Source organism: Muscardinus avellanarius (genome assembly GCF_963383645.1).
Source record: "Muscardinus avellanarius genome assembly, chromosome: 2".
Lineage (NCBI taxonomy): Eukaryota > Metazoa > Chordata > Mammalia > Rodentia > Gliridae > Muscardinus > Muscardinus avellanarius.
Genome location: NC_137787.1, coordinates 39,039,033 through 39,061,413, shown reverse-complemented (window position 1 = coordinate 39,061,413; position 22,381 = coordinate 39,039,033). Strand labels below are relative to the sequence as shown.

At 38.8% G+C, this 22,381-nt stretch overlaps 1 protein-coding gene across 2 annotated transcripts in view; it reads right to left on the bottom strand.

Moving 5' to 3' along the window:
* SATB2 (SATB homeobox 2) overlaps positions 1 to 22,381 on the bottom strand; it is a gene marked incomplete at its 5' end in the record, with an annotated part of 179,088 nt that overhangs the window by 94,498 nt on the left and 62,209 nt on the right. For both annotated transcript variants that reach the window (XM_080719979.1, XM_080719978.1), the window contains 3 exons: positions 565 to 667; positions 9,720 to 9,843; positions 11,209 to 11,335. In XM_080719979.1, coding sequence (XP_080576105.1) covers positions 565 to 667; positions 9,720 to 9,843; positions 11,209 to 11,335 — 354 coding nt within the window. The remainder of the gene's footprint in view (positions 1 to 564; positions 668 to 9,719; positions 9,844 to 11,208; positions 11,336 to 22,381) is intronic.

Here is a 22,381-nt window from a genome sequence, read left to right as displayed (position 1 = left end):
ATTCCTAATTATCAGATGAGGAGACAGGCCTCAATAGAGCTAAGTAATTTTCTCATGTTCACACAGCTAACAAGCAGAAAAACAGAGATTTGAACACTAATCTGCCAGAGTGCAGAGTCCTTCCTTTAACCACCGTTCCAGAAATGTCTTCAAATAATCACACCATCAAAACTCCATTCCTGACCAAAGATTTCCTGAGGCTATGACCATCATTCCCATTTGATCATCAGTTTTCAAACAGTTAAGTGCTAATTTAGCCTAGAATAACTGCTTTTAAATTTCCATTCTAAAGAATTTTGACCTTCCCAGGTATCACTGGTGAAAACTACAAAGTTGATCTATGAATCTGACTTTACTTAATACCATCTTAGTATTAAGGGAGAGAAACTTTTCTCATGACAAAAATATTAAGAGTCTTACTTTCATTTCTTATCTCTTGATAGATATATAGATATAGATGTGTGTATATAAACAATATCTAAAATTAGCATATGTTCCAAACAACTAGTGCATCTTTGACCTATGAAATTGAAAATAGGCTTTTAAAATCAAGATTAAGTTTACCTTTAATCTTCTTATATTTTTTGTACCATCTCCCAAACTCCTGGCACTTGGTTGCTGACACATTGGCATAATATGTGCTATTTACAATGGATGAAATCATACTCTGAAAAAGAAAAAAAAATAAGTTATTTTTCAAATATATGAATATTCCTTTTAAGGGACAAGAAAGGGCAGGATACAGCCCACATTGATCTTCTTTTAAACTTGAAGCAGTTACTCTCTTGCCAACTAAGATATTTAATATCAATAAGAGGACCTAAATTTGCTTATACAATGGCTGTGCTTTCTCCAAAAGCCAACCCCAGGACAATAGCAAAGAGGGAGGGGGCAGGACATGCAGATTAGACGCAAAGGGAAGAACAGTTGTGATTTCGGAACCAGAGCAAAAGGTGAGATCAGATGCTCCAGCATCCGCAATCCAAATAATGCCTTTCAGATGTTTCTGTTCCGCTTCCAACTGCAACAAGCTCACACAGCCAAGAATCTGAGAACATCCGTGCTACACACTGCAGAACAACGTTTAGGGAAATCAGTTAAATTAATATAATTTATAGAAACGTGTGATTAGCACTCGTGTGAAAATTCACCAAAAGAAAAAAAATTGACAGTGCTATTTTAGAGCAGGGGAAACTAAATCTAACACTTGTGCTGTGTTTTAACCAAAAATGAATCAAAGCTAAACTTCCTGAGTGCTTACGTACATGATTCTTCCTAGCTCTTCACCCATTTTCTCTCTTCAGAGCAACCCCTGAGATGTTTGTTGTTGTTTTGTTTTTGTAATTGGGGTTAGAAGGAAAGCAAAGGGGAGAACGATGTGCCTCAGCAATGAAAAATTAAATTATATTGCACACCTTGAATTTAATGTCCTACAGAGAAATATAGCAAGTCTGGGTCGACACTGGTGGCAGATGTCAAGTTCTACTTGAACTGTGATTGTACACATGTACATCTGATAGAGAAGTTTTATTTCTGCAAGTTTTATCTAAAACCAAATGAGCATGAACCACTCAAAAGAGCCAAGTGACCTGCACAGGGTTTTATATCTTGCCTTGAAATCTCATCTGTCTCAAAAATGTTATCCGCAGACATGCAGCAGTTCAGAGAAATCTTAGAACTTCTAATGACATTTCTACAAAGAAGTAGAGATAAAAAGGATAACAATAAATCAAGCCAATGGCAAGTTATTTACTGAGCGGTTCAAACGCCGACAGACAGTCCTTCATAGACTCCTATTTAAGACAGCAGACTAGTTCTCTTTTAATCACTATCCTCTCTTTTTTAATCACTATGCAGTACTGATGGACGAGGGGGTTCTTAATTCAATTCACAGAAATCTCTTTGGCCTTTTGTACATAACAGATGGCTAACCTTACCCTGGCCCCCAGTTGCTGATCTCTAAATGACAATGCTTTGCTCTAAGGGGAGACAGTAAGGGAAACTTTTAATCCCAGGTTTGAACACAGCACTGGTAACTCAAAGAGCTAGTATCACCTGAGTTTCTCATAAAACTTCCAGAGCCTTGCCTGCTGCAGGAGCTAATCAATCAAATCCTAATCGCCCGGAGGCAGGCTTCTGCTTTGTGTGTTATTAACCAAGTAAAGCTGTTTCCTGACTGGCTGAGCTAGCTACCTCTCTGGGCTGAAATTTTCTGACTGGCTGAGCTAGTCTGCTCTTGGGGCTGAGATTTTCTCTCTGTTTCTAGACTGTGGGACCTTTGAGGACAGTGACTATGCCTGTTTCTTTTTTTTTTTTCCCCCTACCTCGTGTCTCACATAGTTCTGATGTGGGATATCTGACTCACTGAAACTTAACACATGAAAAGGGACAGAGATGAAATTTTAAAATACCAAACTGAAATGTCATAATAATAAAAAACACTTAACATGAAAACAGCCTAATAGATGAACCAGCCACACTGGTGTATGCGAATAATTGCAAAGGTGCTTGTCATCTATCTTGTTTGCATGCATGTTAACCTCTAGAAAGGCATGAGATAGACAGCCAAGACGGGAGTCAGGGTTAAACCTTCTAACATAAAACAGTCAAGAAAGCAGACTAAGATCAAAGTGTCTACTGCCTAGAGCTGTTCCTCAACTCTCCTGGACCATAAGCTGAGGCCTCCCACCAGCATCACTCTTGCTTCAGATAATTCATATTTCCCTCACTCCCCGGCCTCTCTACCTATGCCAGTGGTCCAGCTGCATCTTCACTGACACTCTACACAGCCATTGTTTACCTATGTGGCAGGGAAATGAAAATTTAGGTTCCACTGGCTCCATCCAGCAAGGCCTATATGTCACGTTATTTATGTATTTATTTATTTTTATATTGGTGTACTGTAATTATACATTGCAAAGAAATCCAAACTGATATATCCATATATGCACACATCACTTGGTGTGTTTTTCTCTGCACCTTGTATCCCTCCCCTTCTCCTCCCTCCCTGTACATGCTAGTGAGCTTGATAGTAATATATTCACATATGAACATAACATTTTTGGGCCTGTTTCCTTCCTTGAGCCTCCTTTTCTACCCCTCCTCTGCCCCCCAATCTCCTTCTACTCTTCACCTGGTCTCTCTTCTCATTCTCATGAAGTGACTCATCCTCAATGGGATTCTTTCTCCTTCCCCAGATTATTCTAAATAAGTTCCTATCTCTAGTGATAACAGAACAAAAAATAAACAGATTTAAGCTACAAACTAAGCAAAGGAATTAGGTAGCAATCATCAGAAAGATCTCTTTGAGTTTGTGGGACATTTTATTCACATGAATTCAATGAAGGTCTTTACACATAGTTGACACCCAAAATAGTTTTAGTAAGAAGAGTGTTATGATCCATCAGCTAAGAGATTTTAAAACAGAAAATACGCATCTTGGGAATATTTCAGATGAGAGGTCATGTTATATTGGGTTATTCCAGCTTCAAATATGAACAGCCTCTAACCCTAAATTAAGCTGTTATATTATTGTTGTTTGAGTCTGAATCACTAGGCCTCACTAAAGTATTCTGGACACATAGTACAAGGGCATTTTAACATTAATGACAATTAATAAAGTTGAAAGGAGCTAAGACAGACCCAGCACATGGTGACTTTCACACAATAAGAAACAATGTTCCAGAGGTCCTGGAACACAGAGAATCTGAATTTATAATACTTTACTTAGTCCATCTATTCTAAGATTATTTTAAAATAATTTAAAGCTACTGAAGTAACAGTGGAATTGTTTGCATCTTATAATCAATAGAATTTATTGTCATGCTAGGGATCAAACCAGAGCCCTATACATGCTAGGTAAGTACTCTACCACTGAGCTAGATTCCCAGCCCTGGGAGATACGGCTGATGCAGAATGAGATGAACAATGATTCAAATCTCTCCTTCCTAGTCCTCTACCAAAAAGAAAAATCTAAATTTTCTTACTGCTTTTTAAAATATGTGTATAACTTAATAGTTCATCTTGATCATTTACATTTTTCAATCATTCCAGAACAACCACACAGCTGAACATTGTAGGATCCCCACTTTTCTTTCTTTTTTTCTTCTTTTTATTGGCACTAGAGAATGAACCCAGGGGCATTCTACTTCTGATCTACAAGCCCAGCCCTTTCTAACTTTGATTTTGAAATAGAGTCTAAATTGCTGAAGCTAGTTGGCCTCAAACCTGCATTTCTCCTGTTTCAGCCTTGCAATTACTGGGATTACAGGCAATTGCTATCACACCCAGCTACTCACATCTTTTTGATAAATGAACAATATCTGAGTATACTTTTTTTAGTTGTGAATGTAGCCAAGAAGATAAATATATTGCTGTTTTTAACAGCATTTGTATAAGAAACTATGCATTACTGAATTAATATTAAAAGGGCTTTGCCTTTACTAAACGCACATCACTTTGCATGGTGGTGCCTAGCAGAGAGCACTTACAGAGGACAACGGAGGCAGCGCCCATCCAGGTACTCAGACATGGCCATGGATACGACATCAACAGTGACTTCAGACAAAGATACTTTATAAATGAAATGATGACTCAAGATAAACTACAAGGTATAAATGTTTTTTCTCACATCAGAAACTTTTGGATCATTTCAGACTTCTTTGTAATTAATTGTGAAATTTTAAATACAAAGATTCTGGATGAGGACCTTGTCAGTGGTAGCACACCCAGGCAGATGCAGGAGGCTCACACAAGCATATGGTTCTCTGTTTCCAAATAAAAATTAAGAAAGGGCTGGAGAAGTGGCTCTGTGAATCCCCCCTGGGTTTAATATCTAGTAACACGCACATGCACACATACACCAAAAGATTTTATATAGTTGATAAAATCAGTGTCCTTCTTTATAGTCAATCAGATGCATGGCTTGCACTTGTATTAAAAAAGGTGTTTTTTTTTGGTTTTTTGTTTTTTGCCGCTCATGGTGGTGCACGCTTGTAATCCCCACACTTGGGAGGCAGAGACAGAAGATCCCACAGATTCGAAGCCAGCCTTGCTGGCTTAGAGACCCTGTTTCCAAATAAAAATATAAAATAGGTCTGGGAGTGTAGCCCAGTGTTAGAAGGGTTCCATCCCCAGTACCACCAAAAAAAAAAAAAAAAAAAAGTGTTGGGTTTTTGTCTGTTTTTTTGAAACAGGGTCTCGCTACATTCCTGAAGCTGGTTTGTGTATATGATCCTCCTGTCTCAGATTCTCAAGTACTGGGGTTGTGCCACCACACCCAACTGCTATTTTTTTTAATAAAATGTTTAAGAAGAGAAAAATATACATACATATATATATATATTTTTTTTTTGCAGTACTGAAGATGGAACCCAAGGACTTTCTACCCCCAAACTACACCCAAGCCCTATTTTTTATTCTTTATTTTGAAACAGGGTCTCACTGAGTTTTAAAGGAACCTCGCTAAGTAGCTGAGGCTGTTCACAAACAACAATCCTCCTGTCTCAGTCTTCCAAATGCTGGGATTACAAACATGTGCCATCACACCTGGCTTACCTAATTTTTTAAATTACTCCTAACTTAAACAGCTAATTTGAATTTTGTCTAAGCCAAACTTCAACAAACTACTGTAATATTATAATGTTAGTATTACAGGACTGTTCTTCATATGCTGCAGAATGATGCTTTGGTGAACGGTGAGCCACACTGACCGCAGTGGTCCCATAAGATAACAATGGAGCTGGACCATTCCTACTGCCTGGTGACATAGCTACGGACTCCTGTTTGTGAGGATGCTGGTGTAAATAAAACCACTGTGCTTCCATTTGTGTAAAGTCTTATACTTTACTTGATAATAAATAAGTCTATTACTGTTTGGTGGATTTATTACGATGCACTTTTTGTCCTTACTTAAGAATGTACTCCTCCTACTTATTTAAAAAAAAGTTTACCATAAGGCAATATGCCACATTACAGCAGCCTCATTGTTAAACATCTTGTGTTCACTGCAGGCCTGAAGTGCATTTAGATGGTACATGACCTGAACCATCGAGGTGTGTGGAGCACATTCCATGACATTCACAAGATGACAAAATCAACTAAGGACACACTTCTCAGAACATAATCTCTGTTGTTAAGTGTCACACGACTATACTTATTTTAGCTAGATTGCCTGATCTAAATATAAATTTTCTTTTAGGTTGCTGAGATAAATTTTAAACTCACTTGTTTTTTAACTAGCCCAGAGGATAGATATCACACATGATTATACGTAGGGTTCTTTTTTCATACCCAGCCAGGGCTGAGAAGCTCAGAATGGAAAGTTGTTTGGTCCAAAGTCAAATAGCACTAGGAAGCACCACAGAGACACTGCACTACTAAGCTGCACTGTCACCGTCCTAAGGAGGGACACTGATGAACGAGAGAGGGAATATTCACCACCACTTCCATTCGCTGGCACAAGCTCCTGCTGCAACCAATTCTTTAGACAAAACAAAAAACTAGGTGACAAAGAAATAAAACATTCATGATGACCTTAGGCCTCTACTAAGAGTTAATTAAGAAATTTGGAATCAAGGAGAACTAAAGAACCTGAAGGCAATTTAAAACTTAACAAGTAAAAGCAAAACATTAAGCACAGTTTAAGATGATTTGTACAATATACTTGGAGAGATCTAAGCACCCATTTTCTGCAAAAGCAAAGATAATAATTATTTAATTGAATAACTGAATATAATAAGAAATTGAATAACCTGTGCCACATTCCTGTTTGCAAGGTAGAATTCATTTGTCTGAATAGCAATGTTACATCAAGAGTGGCTCAATCGCAGGTGACGTGTTCTGTTGGTGACAGTACTCTGGGAGGGGGAGGGGTGGTACCGCCTGGCCTCCCTTGGCATTCTATCTTAGGGGAGAAAGCACTGGCAGGTAATAAGTAATATGTGCATTGTTTGCTCCTTTAAGAGCTTTTTGAGCTGTTTTTGATATGCTAAAGAACATATTAAACATGAGATCATAATTTATACTTCTGTTAATAGAGCAAAGGGAAAATATTAATTTGGAGAAATGCTTGTAATCCCAGCATTCGGGAGGTTGAGACCGGAGGATCACGGTTCGCGGACAGCCTCAGCTACTTAGTGAGGCCCCCTGCAACTTAGTGAGACCCTGTTTCAAAATAAAAAAGAATAAAAAATGGGGCAGGTGGTGTAGCTCAGAGGTCAAATGCACCTGGGTTTCATCCCCAAACCCGCAAAAAAAAAAAAAAAAGAAAAGAAAACCTGGGATCCTCCCGTCTCAGCCTCCCAAGTACTGGGATTAGAAGTGTGTGCCACCACGCCCGGCTCAAATGTCTGCCATTCTAATTGAAAGGCACACTTCCTCTGGACTTCAGAGTATGAAAATACTGCCCTGAGAGCTTTCCCCCAAAGTTGTTGCGGATCTCCCTGCATTGCACAATTACTTCTATGGTCACTCAGTGCCCCAGTTAGGAATTATTTTCAAGCTGTTTTCTGTGAACCTCTTTCACCATGAGTTCATGAGGGTCAGCCACAAACTAAAACAATCTCTCATGAAAATAACTAAAATGGACGGTTGGCAATTGCTTAACACAAGAGAGAATGCAGCCCTACATAAACGAAAGGGACACTTGGCAACTAGTAACAAGTGACTGCTGCAGCCACTTGTCTGCCGATGAGCACACGCTCAATTTGGTTTTTACCGACACAAGAGGCTGCTTGATTTCACTGCCCAGTTCTTCTGGCATATTGTACATACAAGTCGGATCTTTTGATGATCCTCAAATGGGTAAGGCTTTGCTTAGGATGACAGATATAATTACCCTACAGTCTATTTGTAAAAGCAGACTATAGAAATGCTGTACCAGAGCCACAATGGAAACCTAGTAACATCTTCAAACATCTTCAAGTTCAATAACTTTAGTCAGTCATTTATTTCCTTAAAAACTAGGCAACAAATCCTCAGCTAGAAGCATCGGACAGAGCTGCCTGAAAAACATATCGGTATGTGATATCTATAAGTGAAATAAGCCAGCACCAATGTACAAATATTCTATGATCCCACTTTTGTAATGCACTTAGAGTAAACAAACTCATGAAAATTGATAATACAAGTTACCAAGAGCTAGTAAAGGAGACATGGGTGAGACCACTGCTTAAAGGTTCATACCTTCTGTTTAGGGTAATTAAAAAGTTTTGAAAAGAGACAGGGGTGATAGTTGTACAACATTATAAATATAACTAATGTTACTCACTTATAGATTTAAAATGGCTAGTATAGTAACCATGTTATGTACATTTTATCAAAAACATTTGTTTACTCTTCTAGTGTCACAGAATGTGCCTGGGTACATTGGAAGGGGCATTTCAAAACTGTTTGGTCTGTTCTATAATTTGCAGTTAACAAGGTTGTCTCTGCAGTCATCTCATTTGACCTTCCTGAGAACCTACAAGATGGAAGAGGCAGGTATGAATATTTAAATGGATTAAAGCCCTGAGGATCTAAGGTTTTGCAGTCAAAAGTAATACATAGGTCTCTAACTTTTTCTCAACTAAGAATAAATAACTCGCAGGAAGCTGTCTTTATAATGTTTTCAATTTGGAACAGAGAAAAAAAAACCATTAATAAGGAAGACCTGTGCCTCAGGTATGGTAAATTAGGTTTCTGGGGACAGCCTATGTGACTAAAGGAAGTGGCTAGAAGTGGTGACTCAGAGACATCAGGGGACAAGAGAGAGGCTTTCCTTACTTAAACACATTTTGAAAGATGAGATAAAAAATAAATTCACAGACATACAACGACAACCTATACTTTCCAAACATCTGGCCAGACAGAACAGCTAAATCCTGACTCCCCCCTCCTTTAAATATACATGCTTCAGGCTACAATTGTTGCCCTTTTGTGTACTTTTACACTCTTTTATTCTGCCTTTAAGGCTGATCTTTTGAATTACAGACCACGGGGATGTTCAAGAAAATATGCACTATCCACTGAATCGTTCCTTTATGCAACTGCCAGGCTCCAATGAGGAAATATCTAATACAGCTTGACTTCAGTTCACTCCTTTGATCCTCCTGATCTATTATTCTCAAAGCTTTTTTTAGTTTATGATCAGTTTACAAAAAAAAAGGTAGTATCACTTTTTCTCATGATCTATTTTTTATGTGGTGAACTCACTACAAAACCTTTACAAATATAATCCATGAAAAGATCATCTCTCTTCACCAGGCCAAGAAATGTCTCGATTAATCATGCAAATATAGTTTGAGCGTGTCTGACCCATTCCATTGCCCAAGCAAAGCAATGTTCCGGAACACAGATTTTGGAGGAGGAGGTCTAGAACTGGGTCTTAACTTGCACTTCACTAGCTGAGTAACCTTAGGTAGGAATTTAAGTGCTTATCTGAGTCCAAATTTCCTCATCTATAACCTGGACCCACGGAACCCTACCTTCAATGGCATATACGAGAAGTTGATGGCTGTGTATGTGAAATGCTTTCCTATGCTCCTACTACATCAAAGTAGTAATAAATTCTACTTTATAACCTAAAGCACCATCATCTCCCTATTTCCTCCACTGCAAATGTAGTGTGACTGCATAAATAAGACAGAGAAGACAGCTGTCTAAGCAGAAGTTGCCTCCGTCTGTCCACACAGTCCTCCAGTGGCTTTCTGTTTCCCAGACCCCTGCCTGCCAATACTGACCTGGGAGAGAGGGCATTCTTTGGCTAATGTGCTCTGGTTCATCTCTTTGAGCAGTTCCTTTAAGGCATTGCGGACTGTGGCGTGGTTCCACTGCTCCGCAGGCAAGTCTTCCAACTTTGAGCAACTGCAAAACAGACCAAGAATGAATGACCCAGAACCTCCACTGAGGGCCTTGATGGCAGAAAACAGGATTGCAGTGGTTACTCCTGGAACCTATGCCGGCATTAGGATATCTGCTGAGAAATAGTGTCTACAGCAGCCTACGGGAGAGAAGGGAAGCAAAATTGCTCCTCCAGGACCTCCATAGAGCATGACAGAGTCTCCTTAAATGACATAGCACAGTAGTGTAAGAAAAGTCGTCACTTTAGATATAAAGAAATACAATTTTGTGTGTATGTGTATGGTACTGGGGATTAAACCCAGGAGCATTCTACCTCTGAGCTATAACCCCAGCTTTTTTGACTTTTTAAACAAGGTCTCACCAAGTTGTTGAGGGCCTTGCTAAATCTCCGAAGCTGACCTTGAACTTGCCATCCTCCCGTCTCAGCCTCCCAAATATCAGGATTACAGGCATGCACCATCACACCCAGCTAAAAAGTGCTATTTTTAAAAATATGATTTTTCCAAAATGCAATTGAAAATGACATGGCAATGTGATTATAAACTTTTCCAATACAAGTCCAATTATTAAGTGTTCCATCAGGGTTAAAGTCTGAAGACTCACCGTTGATCCTCACAGATAAAAAATCAGAGATACTACTTTCCTAGACAAAAGATAACTTTTAAAACACTCAAGCATTCCTAGGTAAGAACAGGGATGCTGGGTCGCTATTAAATTACATGTTCTCCAAAAGGAGAATATTCAAAGCCCTTATACTGAAGAAGGACATTTTTTGATACAACTGGCACTTTCAATAAGGACTACAAAGAACCTCTAGAGTCTTCAGAGGTATAACTTGCTTTGGATATCCAATCAGGATGGAGGGAGTGAGGAAGGGAGAGAGCAACCATTCTAGATATCTCTGAATACCCAGAGGCGTTTTGCTAACCTGGCCATCAGAAAGGAAGGCAAAGGGCCTCCAGCACCAGTGAACCAAACTCACCCCCATAATGCAAACCTGAAGACAGGAGAGGGTTTATTCTTCAAATGCTATGTGCTAATAAGCTTTGAACAATGCCCAGAGGACCCACTGAAAAAAAGGGCTGTGGAAAGTTTCCCTTCAAGTCCCTTCAGATTTTTAATGATTTATCAAGCTGCCCCTGGGTTACCACCTCACTGCTTCTGAAAACAAAACATAAAACAATTGGAATGTGGACTATAAAGATGCCCTGCGCTGCGAGTGCCCCTTCTTCCCTCCTCTCTCTCCTTTTCCATTCCATCCAATGTCTAGAAATTAATAAAGACAGGGCATGCTGATCTCTGCAGTGAATCTATGATCAACAGAGCAGTTCCAAGAGGAAGGGAGGGCAGATGTTCAGAAACACCCACCTTTGTAATTGGATTTTCAACGTCACCACATGATAGACATCTTGTAGCATGTCGGCCACTGTTGCATCGGGTGCGTCTGTCACATAACTGAGGGGGAGAGGATTCCACCTCCCCAGCTTGATTATTCCTGCACAGGGAAGAAAAACATAATAAACACATATCTGCTGTTTATTAAACCTTCCCTTTGTTTGTTCAGTGTTAAGAAGGCCGTTCAACAGTCAACATGCACGGCCCACTCTGATATTTTACAACCCAGTGCAATAAGCTATCTCTTCTGGCTGACAACCAAGTGAGTTAACTCTACAGGAGGATGGGGGGGGGGGGGAAGATGAGGATTAATCATGGCTGATCAGTTCTTTCGTGTTTTCCTGTTTCTTAAATTACTGAGAAAACCATACGGAGGATACTTCCTTCCCCCAAAGTCTTGTTTCACAGTCTAACTTAAGACTGATGCTAAATATACAGGACTGCTGATTTCATAGACAAAAAAAAAAAAAAGCAAGCTTTAAGAAAATACAAGATTCGGTTTTGAATTGAGCATGAAAATCCCCATGTGGGCTCAGCACACAGTCGCAGTTACATTCCGAATGGGGTGTTAATCCCAAGGCAAATTTGAAGCTCCTGATCCCACCACCCTAGGGCAGGGGGTCTGCCATCCTGCCACATGCAACAGCACAATGACTGACCCCAGACCAGAAAAGTGAGTGTGCCTTCAAATGCCTTTCTTTTTTTCTTTTTCCTTTTTTTTAAAATATCTTTCTGGTTTTTATTTTACAGCTTTGGTTCTTTTAGATAGTACCTTTTCCCTGTGGGTTTCTTACTGCACAGGCCAAGTACGAATAACCACGGGGAAAAGGTAAAAATCCTGGTGAAACTTGAGCTACACAGAGCAGCAGTTTTAGGATCACCCTTGTCACTGGAAGATTCATGAGTGGTTTCAGCAACATATGGTGAAAATGCTAACTTATTCATAAGATGGGCCCATCTTATCTGGAGCATGGGGCACACAGAACAAACTCATTTCACGAATGACACGGGGTAACAATACATCTTATTTCTATGCTATGAAAAAAATCCACTGGTCCCCAGGCTGTCTGAAATTGTCACATATAAAAAAGTTATTTTTTTAGAAATAAAAGAAAAAAAGCTTTCTTATTCCTATTTTTTGACAATATAGGTGAGTCCAACTACATTGTTCTTTTAAAAAAAGATTTTTTTTATCACCAGAGAGAGAGAGAGAGAGAGAACACCTGCATACCCAAGGGTACTTTTTAAGGCTTCAAAATATGATGCTTTACAGCTATGGGGCAAAATTCCAACAATAGGAAATGAACTTTCTGGTCAGGGCATGTCCTGTCCAAGATGAAATAAATGAATGCGCAATGCTTGACATAATGCTTGAAAACAGGGAATAAACAGAACAAAAATATTAAAATGATGCACTGTTTCAGTATTAAGATTTAACAATCTGGTGCTGAATATGCTGCAGTATAAATAGTGCCTGGACTCAGATCCAATAAAGTAACACAGCTCTCATTCATAGTACCGTATGTCTCCAGTTCTGGCTCCTGAAGTCATATTTCACTTGCCAAGAAAAGCTGTTTTCTTGTGGGGACAGTTTCTTTAGCATTTTCTCTGGTAACAATGAAAAGTGTCCGGCATGCAGCATGGAGCAGTTACAAAGTGAGCAACCAGGGCCGCTGGACAGCCACCGCCAGAGGCTGGGTCTGCGTCCCGGCTTCTTTTACTCCTTCTGGCATTTGTAAACACTCCAGAGAAACCACATAACATAGCTGACACACTTCCTTTTAAAAAGATCAGTCTGCAATGTTAACTTCCTTTCCAAAATCATCACAATCACCTGTAAGTCAAGTATAAATGGACCAGGTTGTAAAGTCATGATATTTTATTGTAAGAGAATGGAGAGGGAGAATGAAGCCAACCATTGTACACTATGACAGACAAGGAGAAGAAGATTTTGTGGGCCACTTAGGTTATTAAGATTATGATAGTACCATGAAGAAAATGAACCCTGTGAACTTCTGGGCACATCTCGACAGAATGTTCGTCCCTATTCTTTTCAGTGTTGAGGAGTGTTCCACAATGCAGCTATGCACAGCAGAATATATCTGTATGTCTTCATTTATATCAAATGCAAGAACAGGCAAGATTATGGGGACAAAATTCAAAGAAACAGGAGAGGGAATGAACTGGATCAAGATATACATAGATTTTCTTCTTTGGGCTGGTGGTTGGATGGATATAAAAATTGTCAGAATTCATCATACCAAAGAACTTAATAACCATATACTTTACTATATGTAATTTATACCTCAATTTCTTAAAAAAAAAGTAGAGGGAGAGGAATCTGAACAGGAAATAATAGACAAATGACTCTACTGGAGATAGCCATCTCCATTTAGGTAAATTCTATCCCCACTTTGATGAGCCAGAAGGAGACTTGTTTGGGCTGGAATTAGACACACACAGGTGTTTTCACAACACTTAATACCAGGTTGGTTTCCACATCTTAGAAAAGAGCTGTTCATGGGTGCTATTTTCTCAAGCAAAGGAGATAGTGTATGCTTTGCTTTCTCCACACTGTAGCGATTAACTTGCTCAATCCTAGAAGTCATGTACTAGGCTCAAGTATTTATTAGGGTCTGCAGGTGCATATCCATTACAGGCAAGCACTGTTCAGAAGGCTGCTCTCCTCCAGCCAGGTGTGTGTGGGTGTGTACAGGTGTGTGTGTGAGAGAGAGAGAGAGAGAGAGAGAGAGAGAGAGAGAGAGAGAGAGAGAGAGAGAGAGAGAGAAAGAGAAAGAGAAAGAAAGAGAGAGGTGTTAGGAATTGGACCCAGTGGTGCTCTACCACTGAGCTATATCCCTGAATCTCTGGCACTTTTTAAGATTTTTGTTTTACTAAATCTCACTAAGTAAGATTTTTGTTTTGAGTCTCACTAAGTTCCCCAGTCTGGTCTCAAACTTGGGATCCCCTTGCCTCAGCCTCTCATGTAGCTGGGATCACCGACAGTGAAGCAGATCTTTTTAATGAGCCTTTCTCCATTCAGGGTGTCTTTCTACTGTATTAATCCTCTCTTGAAATACATTCCTTAGAATAATTTTCCTTTCCTGACAAAAATATTTCTTTAAATAGTAATCAAATGTTAATTAAGACAAACTGAGAAGCAGGATAGCACAGTGACTGTGAGTAAGAATACAGGCTTCCAAATCAAAGCATCTCCCATCACATCCTGATCCCCCATCTTCTGCTCACAGGACCAGCATGTTACTTAACTTCTCCAGACCTCAAGCCTCTCCTCTGTAAAACAGAACAATAAAAACTCTGATCTTACAGGAATGCTGTATATATTAAATGTAAAGCCCTTCTCACAGAGCCTAGACAGAATTTATTCACAATAATTGTTTAGATATTATTCAGAGCTTTTTCAATGCTTCTATAAAGATATAGCCAATTTGTTCCCCCCAAAATATTGATTCAAAGATTTTTTTTGTGTGTGGCACTGGGGATGAAACCCACAGGCATTCTACCTTTGAGCTACACCTTCAACCCTATTTATATTCTTTATTTTGAAGCAGAGTCTTATTAAGTTGTGGAGGACCTCACTAAGTAGCTGAGGCTGTCCGCAAATTGCAATCCTCCTGTCTCAGCCTCCCTAATGTTGGGGTTACAACCATGCCCCACGACGCCTGGCTAAGATTTTTATTTTTATGAGGATTTTCTGTGTGCCTATCTGGATCCTGCGTTAGTCTCCATGTGTATATGTGTGTTATAAAATGCTATCTAACTTAAATATCATTAGTGTTTCTCATTTTTCAGATTGGAATTACAAAACTTACAGACTGTAAGCAATGGGAATAAATTGTCCCATTTCTTTTTCCCTCCTTCAGACTTCCTCCCTCTTTTTATCCAGTGGCATTCCAGTACTGATTAATCTCCTAAAGCTCTACTTTGATAGTGTTATGTCTACACTCAGAAACTTGCAAAGATCTGTTTTCCCTTGATTTTTACTAAGCAATTAGTATATGGCAATCCTGAATTCTTGTTTTCAATTAGCCTCATGATAGCCCCCATGGGCAGGCATTATTAGGGGGATAATAACTGACAACAGATAAAAACTGGCACATGGAAAGACTGTACACTTGCCTGAACTCTCACCACTGACAAGCAGAGGAGGCTGGACACAAACTGAGCTCTGACCTGCTCTTAATCCCTGACCCAAAAAGAAAGATGCTGAGTCGTGCATTCAAGACATTTTAAAACCAAGTAAAAGATTTCTAGAAGTAGCCACACACAGTGGTATACACCTGTAGTCCTAGTATTTAGGAGGCTGATGCAGGAGGATTGCAAGTTCAAGGCCAGCCTGAGGAGCTTAGTGAGTCCTTATTTCAAAATAAAACATGAGCCGGGTGTGGTGGCGCAGGCTTGTAATCCCGGCGCTTGGGAGGCGGAGACAAGAGGATCCTGCAGGTTCGAGGCCAGCTGTGCTGTCTTAAGAGACCCTGTTTCCAAATAAAAATATAAAATAGGTCTGAAAGTGTAGCCTGGACATAGAAGGGGTTCCAGGAACCCCAGTACCACCAAAAACAAACAAACAAACAAACCAAAAAAAAAACAACAACAACAAAAAAGAGTGAGCTAAAGACCAAAGGAGAGTGTCTTTTCAGGAGCATCAGTGGGAAACAGCCAGGACTAAAACCTGAGCTTCATCTTGAGAGTTTCTGAATGACTGGACCAATGTTCTTTCTTATTGGCTCTGCTACTATGGCCCTAAGACAGTGCCCACACCCACATGGCAATGCCCTGGACAGCAGGACTGTAACTCACCCACAGTCACACACTGGGCAGCATCTTGACAGTTAATGTTAAGCAATAAAACAAATGAAATTCATGAGTAAACAGGTGATAATCCTAATCCCAAAAGACAGAAGCTCCAGCTACACTTGGGACTTCTCTAGAAAAAATAGTTTCCTTCAGAGTGTCATTTCAGACATAACATTGTTTCCCAAATCAGCTTTATTATTTCCTAGGAATTTATCATCTGCAAACATTTAGAAAATGCCTGGTTCTGAGGACTATTACAGATGCAGTTTCAAGGTCTTTGAGTCACAAATTATGGGCCTTTATTTTGGAGTTGAAATTCATACAAATGTTAACATGATTGAATTGAGCACAATATAAATAAAACTGTTTATATCCAGACAAATCTGTTCATTCTAAAATATAGAGTGCAAATCCACTCTTTGTGTAATGCATTCAAGAGCAAATAACAAAATGCAATTGTAGGTAAATTTCCCATTAGTGACATAAAATTAAGTTGGGAATGGAAGCAATTTTTGTCTAAAATTAAAAAGATACAATAATGGAAACCATTTTTTTTTACTCTCAATGCAGTACTCTGTCAAAGAATTGACATTTCACAAAAAAAGATATACAAATAGTTGTTTGTATTCATGTATTTTTGTATTTATATCAGTCTTAATCTTTCTCAAAGAAACAAAATACTCTTCTTAGTAAATGAATAATTAATATCTTTAGTATTATTAGCTTCTAAAATACAAAAACAAAAGAGTTGTTTAAACTGCACATTATAGTTGTTGTATTATATTGTTGTATAATACTGCACATTATACTTGACCAGTATTTGATTCAAGTATGTACAAAGGCGATCACTTATGAAAATAAAATAAGCATAATGCAATATATACAGTGCACAATCAATGGAACAATAGGATGATCTGAATTAAACATCAATCATCCGTTTGTGAGGAATTTTTTCTTGTGTGTCTCTAGTAAAAGTTACTAATATGCAAAGGTAAGCCAATGTACACTATCCTTGTAATCATGGAGCCTAAAGTTGAATAGAAAAGCTTACTATGGTTAAAAACATAGCTAAGTGAAATCACCCAGTATAAACCAAGCTCAAGCTTTTACACCTTGTATGTCAAATATTAGAAACATTTACTCCATAAAGGTCTGCAGCAGATCACCTGTAAAGTATAAGAGAATTGTTCTCACAGTTTTCAGTGGCGTGGAAATAGACACTAATAAAATAGGTATACACTGGGTATACTACAGAGGAAAGCCCACAAATTCTTCTGTGAGGTAGATATGAGCAAGCAAGCAAGATATTAGCAGTATTCTTGTAATGCAGCTGGATGGATAATTTATTTTATTCCAGGTGTATTTTTGACATTAATTTTAAAAGCAAAGCAAAAACTCAGCCTGGGAAAACTGAGACATTAGCTTTAATATCCAAAGGCTTGGGTTTATATATCTCATAACTCCCTGGAAAAGATCTCAGCAAAAGAGTGTCAATAAAAACCACAGCCTCAGAATAACTAAGCCTTGGGGCTTCTGGTTCCCAGTGTTATTTCCCCAATACACCAACTGCTGATGAGACACCTTGTGAGAACAGGCGCCCATGATGTGTTCACATCTGTCTGTCCTTGTCAGAGTGCCTGCGTCCCTATGCTGGAGCATATACTTTTATGCTGTTAGGCTATGCTTTGTTAAAAAAAATTTAAAACTATCTGTATATAATAAGAACATAGAATTATTTATCCATAGATCAGTTCACAAAAAATCACTATGCAGCAAAACATAACTTGGCCTATTTCTAACCTGTGGCCTGACTGGTATATCATCAAATTGTAGCAGCGAAATGGCATAAATTGTAGTTATTACTGTTAAACCCATGGTGGAAATGACTTCTCAATGAAGAAAAAGAAAAAATGGCAAGGCAAAAATTGTTTTTGAAGAACACATATTTCCTTTTTTAATGCACAGCTTAGCAGTACCCCCCATACAACTTACTAGAATAACCCAAACTCCCCGTTAACTTCCACTTTGATTTTAAAGACTCTATGTTTCAAATGGCTTGTACTGGAGTCAAAGTAAGTGGAAAATGAAATAGCACTCTTTGGGCACTTTACATTATTCAAGGACCTTTATAATTTACACTAATTAATGAAACCTTGCAAAACACATGTCTGGGAGCCAACAATGCACCTAATCCTGTATTTATAATAACACAAAAGAAAAGAGCAGACAAATAAATAATTCAACAATTCAGAATAAATGTTAAGACTGTTTTGTTATATAAATTTATCTAAATGCAACACACACACACACACACACACACACACACACACACACACACAGAACGCAGTATTTCTCACCCCCACAGAAGTGAATCTACTTGCAACAATCCTGGTAGTATTGGTAAATGCGAAAAATGGGGCTTTTAACTCTTTAAAAACATTAACTTTTATTTTTAAAGAATTTTTGTATCTTTAAGGGAGAACTTATCGTCAGGAAGGTTATCTGTATTTAAAAACTGAAAGTCATTTTAGTGTCTGAATAAGCTGAAGTGATACACAGCAGTGTGCCAGCTTTCCTGGGTGGACTACCCCTGTGTACTACAGAAACAGTGTACTTAAGACATATATACAGTACCATTTGGTGCCTTGTAATTCTACACGTGGCTTTTCTATTTTACAGCATGAAGATTTTGCCTCGTGTAATAGATGCTGCTTCACATTTGGGAAACGTTATGTTAGAACCTTGACTTTATTAGATTATTTAATATAAGCACTAAGTAACTAGACTAAATTAATAAAGGCTCTATTGCAAAAGAGAGAGAAAGAGAACAAAATTATTCCACAAATTAAATATAACTTTCTGAAGTTGGTATTTTAGAAACCTTTACTTAATTTCCAAAATTCCGATTCTTCTGAAAAGCAGCCAAAATATTGGTCTGGATATGAAAAAATATGGCTGGTATTTAGTTATTTATTTCATAAGAGCGCCATCTAAAACTATTACATGGAGGGATAGGACCAATGAGAAAGAAAAGTGTTGCGAGGAATTATTTGGGATCAGTTCTAAAATTCTGCTCCTGGTTAAAAACTATTTCATCTGGTACATATTTTCTTATTATTGTTCTAAGTTTAATCATTATCTCAAAGAGGTTCAAATTAAGGGACTAATTTTGGCAGGTAATACAAACAGCGTCTCTCTCTCCCTCCTTTTCTATTTAAAAATACATTTGAATAATGAGATTTCCCTCTGGCATTTGTCCCCCCTACAATATCTTCAATAATCAAAGACATGGCGGAAAAGCATACTTGTTTAAACTTTCTCTGCACCAACAGATGTTAGTTATTCATAATGTGTTTCATTGGTGTTTCTGCATCTTCTGGATACAAAGAATCCACTGAAGATCTAAAACTACAGTGGCTTTACATATTTTACATCCCAATTAGGTACATGTATTCTTTTCAGATGGGTGCTAAAATGCTGTGACAGATTTTCCAGGGGACCTGGCATTCCAGGTACTCCACCATCCCTGGGCTCAACACTCTTGGGAACTGTATGGATTGCATGCTCCCAATTACATATTCCAGCATTATCCTTTGGGCATATTCTGCTTCCTATAATTTAAGGTTACATAATACCTAGCTTTGAGGGCAATATTTTGATGGCATAGAGATTATTGAAAATAAAAACGTTGCCATATCATATGAAAGCAAAAATCATACTCATTTATGGTATACATTTTTATTCATGTTCCAACTAACCTGATTTCATAGTAATTTGTTAAGAAACTACAAAACATGGAAGCAAATATGGATGTAATCATTTAAAATAGCAACTGCTTTTGATTTGGAGATTTGTTTTCCCTCTGTATCCTTTAGAATGTGTTAATATTTTTTACTTTAAATGTTTATACGTGGGTCTACCAGGTATATCTTCACATATGCCCTATTATTAAACCTAATAATGTACGTGGTTTTCAGGTTTTAGAGGTTGTTCATTCAATAGTATTCTGACAGTTCCTTGATTTGCACTTCTAAAAATGTCATATTTAAAAGCTGTAAACCAAACTGTGAAATATGCCACTATTATTTATTTATTTATTTATTTATTTATTTATTTATTTATTTAGTGGTACTGGGGTTCCTGGAAGCCCTTCTGCCTCCAGGCTACACTCCCAGATCTATTTTATATCTTTTATTTGGAAACAGGGTCTCTTAAGCCAGCACGGCTGACTTAGAACCTGCGCGATCCTCCTGTTTCCGCCTCCCAAGCACGGGGATTACAAGCCTGTGCCACCATGCCAGGCGCCACTATCATTTTAAAGACTATTAAAAAAAAAAAAAAAAAGCCAAGGGCCCAATACACAGGAGGTGCTTTTTCAACAGGTAAATGTTTCTTGAATCCAAGGTAGACTTACAGCCACAACATATATGGTAATGAATAATGACAAAAGCTTATCTGAGCCCCAAGATAAACTATGTCAGAAAAAAATGTTATAAGAATCAATGACCAGCCAGGGTGGTGGCGAACACTTGTAATCCCAGCATCTGGGAGGCAAAGACAGGATTGCGGTTCACGGACAGCCTCAGCTACTTAGTGAGACCCTCCACAACTTAGTGAGAACCTGTTTCAAAAAAATAAAAGAATAAAAAAAAATAAGGCAGGGGGTATGGATCGGAAGTCTAATGCCCCTGGGTTCCATCCCCAGACTGGCAAATAAATAAATAAATAAATAAATAAATAAATAAATAAATAAATGAGCAACTGAACTGGGAAGAGACTTACAGATTATACCTGATGAGATTCTAGTTATCCCATGACAGCTGGACCAGTTAGTCATGATCTGGAGGGTAGGGGAAGGTTAGAAGTGGATTATTTTTCTCCCCATTACTGGAAATGTGCAATTTAGTAGGGTTTGTGCTCAAAGTTCAAAGTAGGCAGATCAATGAATGGGTTTCAAGTGCATCCCCAGAGTAGCCACTGACCCCATTCTGGCCTCTGAAACAAAAGCTCTGGTGGTGGGATCTTAGCATATGCTAATGACCAGCCAGGTCTGGGAATCACTACTCAGGTGCCTGAAGAAACACAAAGACAAACACAAGAAGAGGAGCACTAAGATTCACCCACTGACCCTCCCCCAGGGAAGCACTGAACGCCAGGCATGCTTACAATGCTCAAGGAGGAAACTTGAAGAGAAAATGTTCTAGCATGTTAGGAAGAGAGTGAGGTTACGGCTGCATTTCTTTTTGGTATGAGGACTTTGTACGGACTGAATGGGCAATATGAGGGGCAGGGTTCTTACATATGCATGAACACCAGCCCCTTTTTACCATGTTTAGACTATCAAGCACCTAGAAAGCAGGGTTAGTGTCAATTTAACTTGTCTGAACACCCTGGCTATGGCCCCGTAAGCATGAGGGTGTCTTAAGCATTGTGGATCACATGACAAAAGAGCCATTGTGATTAAAGAACAACGGGCTGGGGATCAGAGATCCAGAGCTTGACTTTGACAAGTGAACTCAACCCTTTGGGAGCCTCTATTTGCCCTTCTACGAAGTGAGGATTTAAAGACAAAAACAAACAACAACTAAGAAAACCAGAAAACCTGCCCAACTCACAAGATAAGTAAATACAAAAAAGTAACACAAGTTAAAGTGCACTGAAAATTACAAAATGCTGTATAAACATATGCGGGCATCCATGAACTTGTAAATTAACACTACATTTTTTAGAATGTTATCAATGAAAAATTGTGTTTTTTTTTTGCTTGTTTGTTTTTGGTTTTTGGTGGGTCGAACTCTGAGCCACACCCCCTGCCCTATTTTTTTTTATTTTGAAACCAGGTCTCACTGAGTTGCAAGGGGCCTCACTAAGTAATTGAGGCTGTCTGCTGTCTGCGAACGCAATCCTCTAGTCTCAGCCTCCCGAATGCTGGGATTACAAGCGGGCACCACTACGCCTGGCGAAAAGTTACTTTTACTTAAGGAAAAATTAATCTCAGCCAGGCATGGTGGCGCACGCTTGTAATCCCCGGGCTTGGGAGGTGGAGACAGGAGGATCACGCAGGTTTGAAACCAGCTGTGCTGGCTTCAGAGACCCTGTTTCCAAATAAAAATATAAAATAGGTCTGGGAGTGTAGCCCAGAGGTAGAAGGGCTTCCAGGAACCCCAGTACCACCAAAAAAGAAAATGAATCTCATAGCCAGGCGTGGTACCAGGTGCACACTTTGTAATCCCAGCATTCGGAAGGCTGAGAACAGAGGATCACGGTTCCCGGACAGCCTCAGCTACTTAGTGAGGCCCTCTGCAACTTAGTGAGACCCTGTTTCAAA